This window comes from Phaethon lepturus, unplaced genomic scaffold (assembly GCF_000687285.1).
Source record: "Phaethon lepturus isolate BGI_N335 unplaced genomic scaffold, ASM68728v1 scaffold37624, whole genome shotgun sequence".
In the NCBI taxonomy this organism is placed as follows: Eukaryota; Metazoa; Chordata; class Aves; order Phaethontiformes; family Phaethontidae; genus Phaethon; species Phaethon lepturus.
In genome coordinates this window covers 1-15,484 of record NW_010534685.1, presented here as the reverse complement: position 1 = coordinate 15,484, position 15,484 = coordinate 1, and the positions used below count along the sequence as shown (strand labels likewise).

The window sequence follows — 15,484 nt, the reverse complement described above, 5'->3', positions numbered from 1 at the left end:
TTCTCGGTTACAAGCGTGTCGGCTCCCGGAGGTCAGTGAGATCTCTACCCCTGTACTGGGCAGCGGGTTAAGCACTGCTGCCCTCTCGGCAGAGAAATTCCTGTATGCGGTAAGTCAGCCAGGAACACACTGCTTTTATGAGTGCTCAGCGTCATATGCAGTAAGATAATTCAAACCTATATATTTTTATAGGAGGTCCATTACATTCCCAAGCAAAGTGGTGCTACTACTTCAGTGCAAAATGGCACCTACTAGGAAGCATACAGGAACACACATGCTTTTCAGCAAGTATACCTCCAGACATGCAGGTAAACTAGATGCATTAATGACTGGTAAAAAAACACATAAATGCATTTCTATAAATAAATCTTGAGCCATCAATAACCCCAATTATTCAGTCATGACACTTAGTTTGAGATAATGAATTCCACACAAAATTACTCTGCATCAGTCCTGTAATTTTTCTGTAAATTGTTACATATTTGAGAAGGATGCTTTAGCATTTACTAATTGTGCTGAAATTAGGCTTGGTGAAGAATTATAGCTGCTGCAGAATCGCTTTGTTGGACTGAGCATGAGATCCAAGTCTTCTGGAAGGTGTTTGAATATGCCAAGACCAATACTAGAAGGGTAAAGCTGAGAACAAAGAGGCCACAGAGGACAAATTCTGCTAGGTAAATTAGTCTGGTAATGGCACGCTAACACTGTTGTAGCTGGTATTGTCAATCTCAAGGGTAGAAGTAACAACCAAAGCAAGCCAGGACATGGCAGCCAGAGAGAGGGACAGGAGTCCAAGCGTTGGCAGTGACATCTGAAGAGGCAGCAGGGAGACATACATGCTACATTTGCTTTAGGGACATGGACTCTACTTTCCAGCCTGATAATCAAGTGAAGCAGAAGAGCAACAACTAGATGGCTCTCTACCTTGAAATCTGGCAAGGAAACAATTTTAAAGTAATTCAATAAAACCTTGTCTCTGCAGTAGACGTCAAAGGCAAGATACCTTTCTTTACAATGTTTTTGAGAGAGACTCCAAATTACAGTGGTACCATATTGTGAGCAATAACAAAGTATTCCTGATCAATAAATGGCAACTGTTCATTGAAAGTAACTGGCCATGAGCTACAGACAGATTAATATTATACCTCTCAGTTCAACAAACATAACTAGATGTAGCTAGGATTTTTTCCTTTCAAATTAGGAAGCGATAATTCTCTGGAATTCTTAGGATAGAACCAACTTTGTTAAAAGTTAGTTGAGAGGCTGGAACATCAGTCAAAGTAAGTTTTTTAGGGCATTGACAAGCACATAGCACCAACTCAACACCTCAACAACCAGTTAAAATCCCTGCTTTGCTGTTCTGCTCCCTCTGTGAAAACCCGTAACAGTGGGCTGCACAGGGACTAGAACATGCTCCAAGTTCTAGGCATGTGCCCTTTTCCTCCTAAAGTTTCACAGTTGTTTCATCAGAAAGGAAAGGAGGTAATTTAATGAAGAAACTATTTCCCACATAACTGATTTCCACATTTTGTTGTGGGATATTTGAAACTGGAACCTGAATAACTAGAGGGATGTTTATGTAAAAGGTTTATTGTAAGAAAAAGAGGAAACTTTTCCATTTAAGATTTATCAAAGATGCTATTTACTATTAAAGTCACAGCAGTGTAAGACAGCCAAGCAGTAACAGCATGCATTCCCTAACATTTTGAAAGGAAAACTTGTCAAAACAGTTTCTTAAAATGTGCACGTAAAGAGACACAAAGACAAATTATAGAAAAAAGGTACCCATTTATTCAAGGTATGACAAGGATATTTACAGTATTCATTTGCTCAGAATAAGATCCATCCTTACGATTTTTAAAGCAGCAATTATAATTTACATTTAAAAGGGGAAATGTTCCAAGCATGTTTCTGTTAAAGATATTTTTACAATGACAGAAACACTTTAAGGCTAAGTCATTTTGACCTTTGCTGCCACCCACACTTATCTTGGCAAAACTGTCTCAAAGAGACCATTACCTTGAGAGATAAAGACTATGCTAAATTCAACATACAATTTTGTTCCCTCAGACGCTTTTCACAACAGTTCACATCTGACAAAAGCTGACTTTTGATTTAAAACAATGAATTAAATAAGAGAGATGAACTGCCTACATCCTGGCATTTCAGAGGGCTAAAAGATCCTATACAACACCACATTCATCACCCCTGAAAGATATCATCAGATGTCTTGTTGATGAAGGTACTTCAGCTTACCAAGCAATTTGCTTTCAGCCAGAGCTCCATAGTCACATAGTATAATCCACCTTTCCTGTCACATTACTTTTCAAAAGACAAGAACAAAAATCTTCAGGTAGCTGACAATGTAAATGATGAACACTGTCTGCTTTACTGTCACAATACTTGATTCCCACAGTGCAGACTAGCGCTCTACCAAAGCAAACTAGATGAGTTTGCTAAACTGCTGTAGTGCTATTCTCTAGTCATTTTAACACAAAACAGATCTACAGGAGCAGTTAAAATTGGTTCATCTCTTGAGGTAGAAGCCACAAATCATATTTAGTCCTGTCTGTAAACGACAACACACACGCCCATCAGGCAAATATAGCCTTTGTTTGTAATTTATGAAATAAAACCACTGATTTTTCAGATGCTATTCATTGTAAGTGTAATGGCACTTTTCATTGAATCGTTTTGTGCCTATTTGAGAAGGAAGCAAATCAAACATTCGGAATAGTAAATTGTGGCCATTTATACAGTTGTAATGAAAACAAAACATGTCTTACACAAAAAAGCTTTGTAGCAACCTCCAAGAGGGTAGGTATATGAGGATTCTTCTTAACTTCAAAGTTATTTTGGAAAAATACCAATTTTAACTGCATAATTAAGAAAAAAAACCCAAACAACACTAAACAGTCATTAGACCGTTAAGACTACATAGCTACTTGAAATACTACCACTGTATTTTGGTAATTATTTTAGGATTACTTTTAAGGGAAAAGAAAGTTAAAAAACTCAGAAACCCCCAAAGCCTCCACAAATACAATTTACTTAATGATCACATTTTGTTAGGTGAGGATACCACATAACTAAAATCTATTGAAAGTGCACAATGTTTAACATTCCAATAGAAGCAGAAATGTGACCCTTGCATTAGCAGGGGACATTTATTCCAGGTTAGCTAAGAATCTCTGTAACAGCAAAGTTGTTGCTGTGACTGACAGAGGTTTTAAGTTATCTGTAACCCAAACAACAAGTTACAAAACATATGGAGACTGGCACTTGATCTTTAGTTAGCCCCGTTAGCTCAATTTTCTCCCCAGAGACTCACGTACACCAGAATTTTCAGTTTTCATTTTATTACTGTAAAAAATAAAAGTAAATTTGTAGTTCCAGAGTAAGCAAAGAAATCTTAGCTTGAAGCTATTTAAAAACAAAGGTTCAAATTTTGATAAGGTACATTTCACAGGGTTCATGTCAGCACCTTAACCAAATGCATTTTTCTGCAAACTGAGCATATTCCACAAAGTTTTAATGTTAGTGACAAGGAAGGGGCTACATTCTCATCCGGATGCACATGTGACATGACTCAAGGAGAACAAACTGGAAGGAGTGTAAGTCAGTTTCCAGAGTTCCCTGTTGAGCTCTACATGTTCAGAACCGACATTTAAGACTGAAGTTATTGAAGATTGACCTTTTGCATACTCCGAAACAGAAGGCAAATACAATCAACTTACATTTGGCTTTGAAACATTAAGATAACAATGTTTTATTTCAGCCACATATTTACAAAAATGCTTACAACAGAACCATGTAGGGTTTCCTTTTTTTTTTTTCCATAATACACTTAAAGATGAACAGTCATCTTAACCTTTATGCAAAGACGCATCTCTTGTTACACAAGAAGTTTTCTGTTTGTTTGTTGGTTTTTTGTTGGTTTGGTTTTGGTTCTTTTTCCGCTCTGAGGATAGCAAGCAGAGGGTTGGATAAGTTTGGGTCACCCTTAAAAACATAGGCCTGTTTGCTCTAGTGCACCTTCAAAATAAGGAGGTAAAGTACAGGCTCTCTTAATTCCACAAGGGTTCATTGTCTTTAGCACGTTTTCCAAAAACAACAAAAATAGTCTTGGAACAATTGTAATAAGGGTTATTCCATGACTTTTACCTCTTCAGTTTACTTCCTGAACTCTGGAGTTACTTTCCTAGAAGCATACTTGCTGAGCTTCTTTTCTAGTGTATATTGTTGACTATACATTTTAAGTTAAACTGTTATGTAAAGAATGTAACAAGCTTTTCCATTGTACACAACTTAATCTTGTGCTGAGTATTCTTCAAAAGGATTTTATAAATAATACAGTAAGTTTAGAATCAGTCTTCTGCCCTCTTGTCATTATACCATGTTGTTGCTTTCTCCAACTTTATCTACAAGCTGTAGAAAAGATAAAAAGGTTTTAAGCTGCATGACATTTATGTACAGTGAACTTACTCTCAAATACTTGTTACTTGCACAGTTAGTATGCGACTGAAAATGGGAGTCAAATAATACTCACCAAGGTCTTATGATTTAAGTTTGTGAAAATTAAAAATCTTACATTACAATTGTGTTTCTGCATGACATGTTTTTCTCATATAGACATTAACAGTGCAACATGAAGATGCAACAGAATGAAAAAGGAAATAGAATAATGCAGATAACACTGCTAGCTTAATGATTAAAACAAAACAATACAGTATCAGCCACACATGCATTAGTAGACCAAGTAAGATATTTCAACTGACCATTACTGTGGATTCTCTTCTGAGCCTACGTAGGCTTTGAATAAAACATTAACAATTATCTTTTTAAAAGAAGATTTAACCCCATTATGATCAAATTAAATATGACTAAGTACGATCAATTGACAAATGAAACATTCAATTGATCATGAATTATGAGCCAGAACTTGGCCTAACTGTAAGATTGGAACAGATCATCTTCAACACCCGTTTTTAAAAAACAGACTGTACACATCTAAGTTATAGCCCCTATTAATTTTTTTAGTAGTAGCTATTAAAACTGTTGCTTTCAAAACTAGGGTTAGAAACATTTGTGTTAAAATACATACAAAAATTAGCACAGTAAAAGTAGTTGACTGGAACACCCTAGATTACCATCTTTCTGGCACCTGTTAATTGTCTTCAAGTCCCTGGCTATTTGGTTAAGAAAATAGAAAACTGCATTTGAAAAAATACAAATCTTAGTAAATAGCAAGATGTAGTCAGTGGACCTTAATAGATAGATTTCATGAACGATTATGCTTCATGAGAGTTTCTGGATTCACCGTGCAAGCTGCAACTTAACACTGAACTAAACTGTTTGCTTTTACAGGCCACTTTTCATAAATATATCCAAATACTATGCAAGGAACAGCATCCTCCTCATTGTACAGACAGTAGAAGAGGCACAGAACAGTGGCATGATTCACCTATCTAGTCACCTAGAGCCAACAGCGAAGTAAGAAGCAGAACCCCAGCGTTCTGAGTCACAATCCAGGGCTCCCTCCACAACATATAAGCAGGGCCAGCTTCGGCAAAGGTGTCCTTTTGTTCCTTTTACATCTAGAAGTCTCTCACTGAGAATGAAGGTGATCTGTATGGTGCAAGAACTACACACGAATACACTCAAAATCACTGCTCCAAAGTTGTATTTGCTTTACTTCTGATGCATTTCTACCTTTGCTGTAACAATGGAATTAAAAAAAAAAAAAAACAAAACAGTACAAGCTTCAAATTTTGAATGAAGTACCAAATACTTACCGAGCTTATACCGGGTAAATTCAAGAGAGAGCCAAGAACTGGAACTCTTCTAATAAAGCCAACCACCACAGGAAAGAACCCCCTTTAGGTAAGACACCAGAAGATTGTATTAGTTTTTATAATTAAACTATTTTTATATTGCTATAAAATAAAGAAACAGGAGGTATTTTTTAAACCAAGATTACATAAAATCTTGTAGCTTGTTAGCAGCACATGAATTTTACCAATATATCAACATACATTCAGCAGAAAAAGGAGCAAACCAGGAAAGAAACACCTTATTTTCAAATGGACTTAATTTTCTTCATAGCTGGCAACCCTCAGTCAGCTCTTCAAAAAAATAACTAAAGAAAGAACACCCAACTCAGCCGACAGAACTGATACTCCCAACTAATTTCTCAGAACTACCATACATATTTTGAGGTAATTTCTTTTTACATTGTAGGAAATACATTCTTGCAATACCTGACGTAAAAATAACTGCAGTTAATTCTGAGTAAACCCCTTTGAAACCATATATGGTAGTCTTTACATTAACTAAAGGAAGTTAAGCATGACAGAGCCATGTATTCACTTGCTTGACAAATTCACATAACATCAGCGATTTGATTCATGAGCCAGAAGATGTTGCCTAGCATAGCTGCTATGGTGTAGCCCCCTGCACCATCCACTTTGTCTCTGCAGCAGGAAAACAAATTTTCTATGGCAGTATCTCGTCTGTCTGCAGTCAACCACAGCAATTCAGCTGGTGGCATTCTGAGTTACCACTTGTTGAGCTATATATTCCCTGTGTAGAATAAGGATTAACAGGTAATGAAACCTCAACCACAGTGAAACAGTGAAGTTTCACAAGTCATTATCCTCTTTACTACACTGGTAAGAACTTTTTGCTGGAGAATATCAATACCAGCAAGTTTTTCCTGGAGATTTTCTTTTTTTAAAGACCGGATCATTTCAGTGATCCAGTAAATGGCGATGCAGGGCACACAAGCCACTTGTAACAGATTAAAACAATCAGTGTGGCCAAGATTAAAGAATAGTCAGTATAGGCAGGATAATATTGTTAGCCATAGCTTTGGATGCCTGTAATCTTGACAAGGCTCCAAAAGCAGCTTAGAGTTCAAGAGATACTGTCCCATTACAGCCTTTTCCAGTGAACGCGATCTGAGCATGTGAAAGTATGGCAAAAGACTAAACCTCTGATGGGAAACCTGTGGCAGCATTTTAAAGGGAAAGACATTCTAGATTTAAAACAGAGTAAAACAATTGTGTCTTTCCCTCACTTCAGTCAGATGCATCTTTAAAAAAAAAAATCTTTGCAATCCTGTCTTTTGTTTAAGTGTTCTTGGTCACCAGTACCTAACCATTCCTTTGTCAACAACAGGGGCTCTGCAACTACTGCTACTGGGTGTATGAAAGGTGACTGTGTACAAGTAGGGTAGATATGCAAGACAACAACTTATGAGTAAAGTTTCTAGAGATATCTGAACACCTAGTGGAACTGCTTTAGTGGTCTCAAAATCAAGAGACTGAAAAAAATACAATACAGTGGTTTACATCTGTACTATCGTAGTCTCAGTTGAAGTTACTAGAACTGCAAATACAAAGGTTTTCCATATAAAAGTCCTAGTAATCCACATGACTAGAACCATTAGGATACACAGAAATGCCCATCCTCACCACATACTGCCCTAACAAGTCCAAAGGTGCATAAGTTGACCTGGCTTTCCTTGAGCCTAAGAAAGTTATGTACTTCAGAGACCAGTGATAACCAGGGGAGTTTTCTGTTATGCAACCAGACAGCGGGGTTCTGAGGAATCATATAAAATTATGCTTGAGGAAAGGGTCCATTTCTGACTTCTTCAGAAAGGAGCAAGTTGCCGAAAACACAGTAACGGTTGAAATGAACAGGGCTGAAGCAAAACAAAAAGCTTTGTTTGAAGTAGTAACTAGCTAACCTTCTATGATCCCTTCAACATTATTTTACCCTGCTAGCCCCTGGCTAGCACCAATAGATAATCCATAACCATACCTGCTTAAACATAATAATTTATAATTCTTTCGAGATCTTTTAAAAGGAGGGGTGTTTGGTTGGAAACACACTTTACTTGCTTTGTACTGGTTGATTAAACCCAAGTCCTACGTGCCAGAAGTGACAACGCATTCAGTAAAATGCTGTGATTTTCAAAACACTTGCAGTGATAGCATACAGAGTAGAAAAATAAGAAGCATATATTAAAAGCCAAGCTTTTTTTTTTTTCCCTAAAATATTTAAACATTTTATCTAAAATACAAGATTAACATACAATTTTACTGAGTGGAAAAGAGAGCACCATAACAACAGTGGTTTGATTTTGATTAACAGGAACTATGTTATTTAGCAGCAGTTGAACACTTCCAAAATATGTTAGGGGTCTGTAATTAGATCAGTAAGTATTAATGGAACAGTCTTATTCTGAACAGAAGTCCAAGAACAACTAAAAGCCTCCCTTCTTACTTATTAGCATATTTTGTACACTTTGTTCTATACTGAGGTATGTAACTTCAACCATGGAAATAAAGACAAAACATAGATATACAGGTTGTAACAAGTCAAATTCTTTCACTATTACAATGGCATTTATGAAGAAGTTTAATGACACATTGTGAAAGCTATAACATGTATCAAGATTGCTGTTAAAAAAAAAAGTCATCTTTCCGTAACTCAGCCCAGACAACGCTAGCCAAAACCAGCAGTTTTGACTTTACTAGGGCACAAGTGTAATGAAACGTGTCCAAAAACATCTTTTCACTAGGCTACCATAGTAATGAAATGGCAAGATTACAAACCTAGGATGTTTGTAACCAAGCATTTTGCCCATCTGTTAAAGAAAAGAACAAACCCCCCACCAAAAAAAAAAAAAAAAGTATCTAAGTTGCCTTTTTTTATGAGGAAGTATTTAAACTTTGCACTGCTAATAATTTGGGCTTCCACATATTTTGAAGCTTTACAATTCTTTGGTTAGACGTAAACAACATTACCAAATCAGTTTGGTATATGCCTCAAACACTAGCAAATTTGAGTCTTGAAAAAATACTTGCCAACTTTCCACCTCTTGCAAATGTAAATCAACAACTTTATATGAAGTCTATCAAAACCAAACATTTAAAGGATGCTGCTTTGTCAGCTGTAATGCGGCAACACTAAATGAATACATTTATTCCTAGATACACCGATACAGAAAGGTATTTTGAAACAAGTCTTACCTGAATAATAGGAAGAACCCATAAATTTCAAGGATCATTCCTATTAAAGGCCAACCAATGAGAACTATGAGCACACCACCCAGGAAAAAGCCCGTTGCTTTCATTTTGTGTTTTTGAAAGAAGAATCTAAATGTTCTTTCTAAACCGATAACAAAAGACAAGCCAGCCACAAATAACACCTAGAAAAGACAAAAAACAACAAAAGAAAGAATTATATTCCTAATTTAAGATGTAAACATGTACATATTGTACAAAAGTAGGTTGCATTTCTTGCACAACTTCTTTTAATACCAAAAGATAGATGGGGAGAAAGATTTTAATAGTGATTTTCTTTTGTGAAGTCCATCTTAAAGCATTTGTAGCTAGCATTCAAACTCTTCTCTCAGCTGCTTAAAGAGTAAAGAGTCTACCTTTGTGGTCTCTGACAAACACAATCATGTCAAAAGACCTGGTGACAACAGTTATATCTCCTGTAACACAAGTCCAATCATTATCCACAAGCAGTGCTGAAGCTTAGTACCATTGACAGCAAAGGTTCCTAAAAACTGAGAAGAGACAGATTACAAAAGCACCTTTGTTCTGTACCATGGACATTTTCAATAGCTTGTACTGATCTACTGAACTGTGCAAAGCCAAAAAAAGGACAATGGCTAAAGAGCAGTATCAGTGATTTTTTTTTTTTTTCTCCACTCTGTATAGTCTTTCTACCATTTACTAGTTCCAGTGTAGACTGAACACTATCACACAAGTCCCAACTAGGTAGAACTACTTTTAGTGTCCTTTACCAATAGGACATCTGGTGTACTGTGTCCAGTTCTGGGCTCCCCAGTTCAAGAGAGACAGGGAACTTCTGGAGAGAGTCCAACAGAGGGCTGCAAGGATGATTAAGGGACTGGAACATCTCTTGTATGAGGAAAGGCTGAGAGACCTGGGGCTGTTTAGTCTGGAGAAGAGAAGGCTGAGAGGGGACCTTATAAATGTCTACAAATATCTGAAGGGTGGCTGTCAGGAGGATGGAGCCAGTCTCTTTTCAGTAGTGCCCAGTGACAGGACGAGGGACAATGGGCACAAACTGCAGCACAGGAAGTTCCACCTCAACATGAGGAAAAACTTCTTTCCTGTGAGGATGACAGAGCACTGGAACAGGCTGCCCAGAGAGGTTGTGGAGTCTCCTTTTCTGGAGACCTTCAAAACCCAACTGGATGTGTTCCTGTGCAACCTGCCCTAGGTGATCCAGCCTTGGCAGGGGGGTTGGACCAGATGATCTTCAGAGGTCCCTTCCAACCCCTACCATTCTGTGATTTATAATTATTTCAGCTTGTAAGCATACCTCTGGGCAACATTTTTGCTGAAAAGGGGACTTTACTCAAGATCATAGATGAAATTTAAGTTTTTTATGTTATTTAATAAACCACTTTCTTACCATCTTTTCCCCTTTCTAATGCAATTTTTTCTTTTTAAACTTTCCATGAGGATACAGTAAGTTTTCTTGCATTATCTTTGGTTTCCACACAGCCTGTCATTGTCTCTTCCTACCTGTGTTTTCATAATTTTTCCTAAATAGGATCTCAAATTTCCACCTCGCATTAGAAAAATAAAAAATAAGCATTATTTTATTTTTTTTACTCTTCCACTATACACTTTATTGATCAGAACAGTGCTTCAAGTAATGCACCCAAATTCAAATATACATTTGAAAATTTTCCTTCTGTCAATCTCAGTATTTGACTCTGCTGCCACAGAATGAAACTGATGATGTTTTGACCACAGATTTTTAGACACCAGCAAAAGAGGATGCGAACATCTACCAGGCTGTGCTCTTGCCTGGCTGGCAAAGAACAGCAAAGGCACACAGATTATCCTATCCAGAAAACACCCTGTAATTTTCTATTTGCTTCGGATTGGGAATTTTGTGTACCAGAACTAGGATTTATTTTCTATCCTGCTTTAAGTGAAAATTCCAATTTGGTAAAAACTGAAGGTATTAAATCTCTCTACGATGAAGGGTGATTGGCTCTACTAAACCCAGACTACCAGCAATTCATACTTCTTTCTTTCCTCATGAAGCACAGCGAAGCTACATTTGCTAGCATGTACAGAATACACTTCACTACTCTTATCCAAATAGATACTTAAATTTTACAGTTATCTTACAAGATCACAAAAAAGCAAGCATTGGTAATGACAGCCAATCTAAAAATCTTAGCTGCAGCAGCATAACAACTGTTGAACAAACCACTTCTTGTCTGACCAACATACTGCAGGCCTGACCTGGAGGTACAATACCTAGATTGATGTGAGCTGCTCTAATTTTAGTCAGGAAAAATGATTCACTCATGTCACCGAGCATAACTCTTCCTTTATACCAGACTGCCACAGTATTTTTTGTAATCCATTTTCAAATTGATAACATACTGCTTTATTTTTAGTTTATTTTTATTATATCATATACTTTATTCTAAGCAGTGCAGAATCTAAGACTAAACAGTAGGCACTTACATTTCCAATAGCCAAAAGAGCTTTATCAAAGAAGAGTATCATTCCAAAGAAAAGGAAAAACACTCCAAAGCCTGTTAGTCCCATTCCAATCTCTGAAAAAGAAACAAATTTAGGCACATAACAAAACACGGTACCAGGAAAAACTTATGCACATAAATAGTGAAAAACTTACAACGTCCAATCTACAGACATTCTAAACTTATAAAAAAACTCAGCCTATTTTATGACCATCTAAAAAACTTTCCTGAGTGTACAAATATAGTAAGTCTTGCAGACACCAATTCAATAACAGGCAGAGAGATCTTTGGAAGCTGTTTATCAAAGATGTGCATATTTGGAACTATATACTGAAGTTGAATGCAACAAAAAAGCATGCATTCATATATACATACAACAAAGACATCCCTTTTGATTTACTGTTAGTATGGAGGAAAGGATTGTTTTGTGAACAGATAATGAAACTTCTGTTTTCCATTTGCAACTCTGATCCCGTTACGTTTACCACTGTAACGTAAGTACCCTGGTCCTTTCCGTCCTCCTGAGACCTCACATTCCACCTCCCATAATCTTGCACAGCAGTCACCCTTCCCCCAACTTCCGGATTAAGCACAACTCAGATTAATGCTGTAGGCTCTTCCCAAGTTACACATGCAGTGACAGCTATTAAACACTCACTTGGGTGTCCAGCCACTTGCCAGTTTTCACAACTAGCAGATACTAAATATCTTTGTGTTCTGCCTGCCTGTAAAGGTTGCTCAAGAAATACTGGGAAGGCAAGAGTAGGATGGAACGTTTGTCTGAGAAACTGGGCTAGAAATGTCAAGCTACAATTAAAGCTAGCACTTGACGATAGCCTCTAAGTTATCTTGAGGACCATACTTAGAAATACATCCTACTTTTAAAATTAAACCTCTGAGGCCTTGCTTTGACTCTTACACAGACTGAACAGGAGAGAAGTAACAGAAACAGCAGCAACACAGCTGCAAAAATCTTTGCATTTATCCATGCACTCACCCATGCCTTATTGCTATCCCTGTGACCACAGAATATAGAAATCTAAAGGGTACATAAACACAGCTAGCAAAACCAGCCATAATACTATAGGCAGCCTGGCAGCCCAGTTTGAGTCTCTGTGTGGGTGTATATATATTGCAGATCCCAACAGTTTTGTAAAGTCTAGCCTGAAACAAACAAACAAAACCCCCCACCCACACTATCATAGCCTTCACTGCTTCTGTTAGCCAGATCTACCTAAATCTATTTTAGTTGCACCTTCTGACTGCAATGTAGATCTAGCTGATCACTTACTGTTGCTTGAAGAACTCAGGAGTAAAAGAATATCCGTCTGCCTATTTCGGAACTTCCATGTAGTTATTGCAAAAAAATTTCAGAGCAGCTCAGAGTAAAGAGATGTGTTACAGCAACATTCAACGTCCCCAACTTCTGTAAGGGTTCATCTCTCAGCAAGGCTGCAGACCAGATGGTGTTAAATCTGTAGTTCTACAGTCTTGCCTGCCACTTTAAGCTTTTGCTATGAGCATTTTAACCACCCAGAATTAAAACTAAGTAACCTGCTACATCTGATTTACTTGCAGACATTCTCAATACTCGTTTACAATGAAAAATGGAATTGCAAATTGTATTTTCAACGAATCTGCTGACTGAAGGCAGTATAGCAACTGCCACCTGCCCTTTTCTCTAGTACTCTTTACTTTAGAAAAGCAGAAACAATCTGTATTCTGGAAGGAAAACACTTGTAGGCAGGACTCCAAAGGAATTACCAGCTGCCATTAAGATAAATATGCAGTCATGGGAAGCAAGTATTAATTCCTCCCACAGACACAGCACAAAGCAGAGGCCAACTCCCAACAGCTGTTGCAATTACTACTCTGACACTTCTGTATTCACTTGAAACATGTTTGTAATCACCTACTCCTACAACAGATTCAGATTCATTTTAGAAATCAACCATATTCACTAGTTAGTGGAGGGAAAAAGAAAAAAAGAAAAAGGAACACCATTCTAATCATCCCCCCAAAATTACTGCTGAAAGATGATGAGTAGCCCAGGACTATTACTGTCTGTTGCCAATATCTCAGTAGAAGGTATTACTGACTTGATTCATATCAGAATTTGGAAATATATTTGACTAGTGTTCTTAGGGAAGAAAAAAAAAAAAACACTGTCATTTTGTACATAATCTTTGCAACAATGAACTAGGATTTTTTATAGAGGGTGTGAACTATTTTTAAATGCTTTCTCCTGCACCAGAAGAATCTTCCCATATTACTCAAATACAACATTTCAAGGCGTAGAAATGCAGAAACACATACTAGCCATGTGACACCTACTTCAGATTTTTTTAAACTGATTATGACTTAAGAGAGGAGGGAGCAATGCTTTCTCAATGTTTCTGCAGAAATCCTGTAAGCTGTGTAAGACCACTGCAGCACTGTATCAAAACAGCTTAGTAAATATTAAAACTTAAAATTAAGATACATTGCTTGTGAAAGTTCAGGGAAAACAATGCACATCCTCTATCTTTTGCGTACAAAAGAGTAAAATTATGCATTATAGGCTCTCAGAATACAAAAAATAATGCAGTTTATAGATTATGAAAAGTTTCAATTTTAAATAATTATTATTTTGCTAGTAGTGTTTTTTAGTATTGAAAGATTAATTTGTTTGTGGAAAAAAACCTAAGTGCATTCTTTTGTAATTACTGGTGATCTGTAACACCATTCAATCAATCATTTCAAAAACGTTCCAGACTACAGCTGCAAATTTAAACTTCCAAACGTGAATTAATGCAGTGATCCTCTCCAGTTATTTATCATGCTACTCCACCAGTAACTCTATGGGTAACTCCATATTTTTCCAAACAGCAGTGAGTTTAAAAATATCTGATGAAATAGCTTCAGAATTTCAGAAGAACTGTGAGAAAAAAAATAAAACCCCCTGAACTCCACAGTAATTTACTTACTACTCTTGGCTCTGAAAGTTAAAACCAAGAGAGTCAGCACTGGAGTTAGCTGCAGCTCCCAAATGAGGAACTAAGAAAAGGAAAAACAGGGAACAGATTTCCTCTTTCTGAAGAGATTTTTCTTATTCCCCAATGAATACTCTGGAAAGGAGAATAGGGGAATGGGCAAAGTCAAAGCCCACAAGGGTTTAATCAATCAGAAGTCTAAAAGTTAACCCCAAGGGTTAGTACCCATGCCAGTAACTGAGCAGCTGAATTTCTCAAGAAATCATTGACCTTGAATGCCACTAGTCTGCTTTTCTGCCAGGCGTCATCCTTTGCCTTGACTGGCTCCCTGATACCCCAGTTTCTAGCATCCTGCTATCCAGTTAAACTTAGTTCTTTTAACTTTCTTTTCTACATCTTTCATGCTTACCTTCGTTCATAACTAATGTTACAGTGCTTATCAAGCAGACTCATTTCCTTTCATGGCAACCGTGCCAGAAACGTATCATACACAAGACGTTAATTTAAATCAAAGACCTGACATTCTCCTTCAACTTGCAGTTTAAACTCTGATGAACCCCTTTGCTTTGATTTCTTTCAACATCTCTATTTCAAATTATTTCTATTAGGTACAACCAAAACTATAGTCACATAAAAGTACTTTTTTAACTTCAGATTGAGTGCCTGGTTCCTCACCTTAAAGCCCCCTCAGAGGCACCTGCAAACGTTCAGTGCGATAACTGAACAGCAAGTTCAGAGAAACACAGTGAAGCCACTGACATACCACTACGTGATTCCAAACCACCGATGTCCACACGGAGGCATCCTTGAAGACTTTCGCGTACCGTTCAGCTTTCATTCATTCTCACCACCGTCACCTGAGAGCAGCACCCCGCCAACGCCGAAGAGCTCACAGCCCAAGGCAAAGGCCGGCGGCGGCAGCGCTTCTGACAGGGCCCTCGCAAGGGCAAGGGAA

General features: G+C 37.4%; 1 protein-coding gene across 1 annotated transcript; it reads right to left on the bottom strand.

Moving 5' to 3' along the window:
* Positions 1–3,690: 3,690 nt before the first annotated feature.
* GOLT1B (golgi transport 1B) lies at positions 3,691–11,627 on the bottom strand. Its single transcript, XM_010285601.1, has 4 exons — positions 11,541–11,627; positions 9,042–9,220; positions 5,796–5,877; positions 3,691–4,428 (listed from the first exon to the last, which is right to left on the bottom strand). Exons 1-4 carry the CDS (start codon positions 11,622–11,624, stop codon positions 4,390–4,392), a joined length of 384 nt encoding a protein of 127 aa, XP_010283903.1. The 5' UTR covers positions 11,625–11,627; the 3' UTR covers positions 3,691–4,389.
* Positions 11,628–15,484: the final 3,857 nt, after the last annotated feature.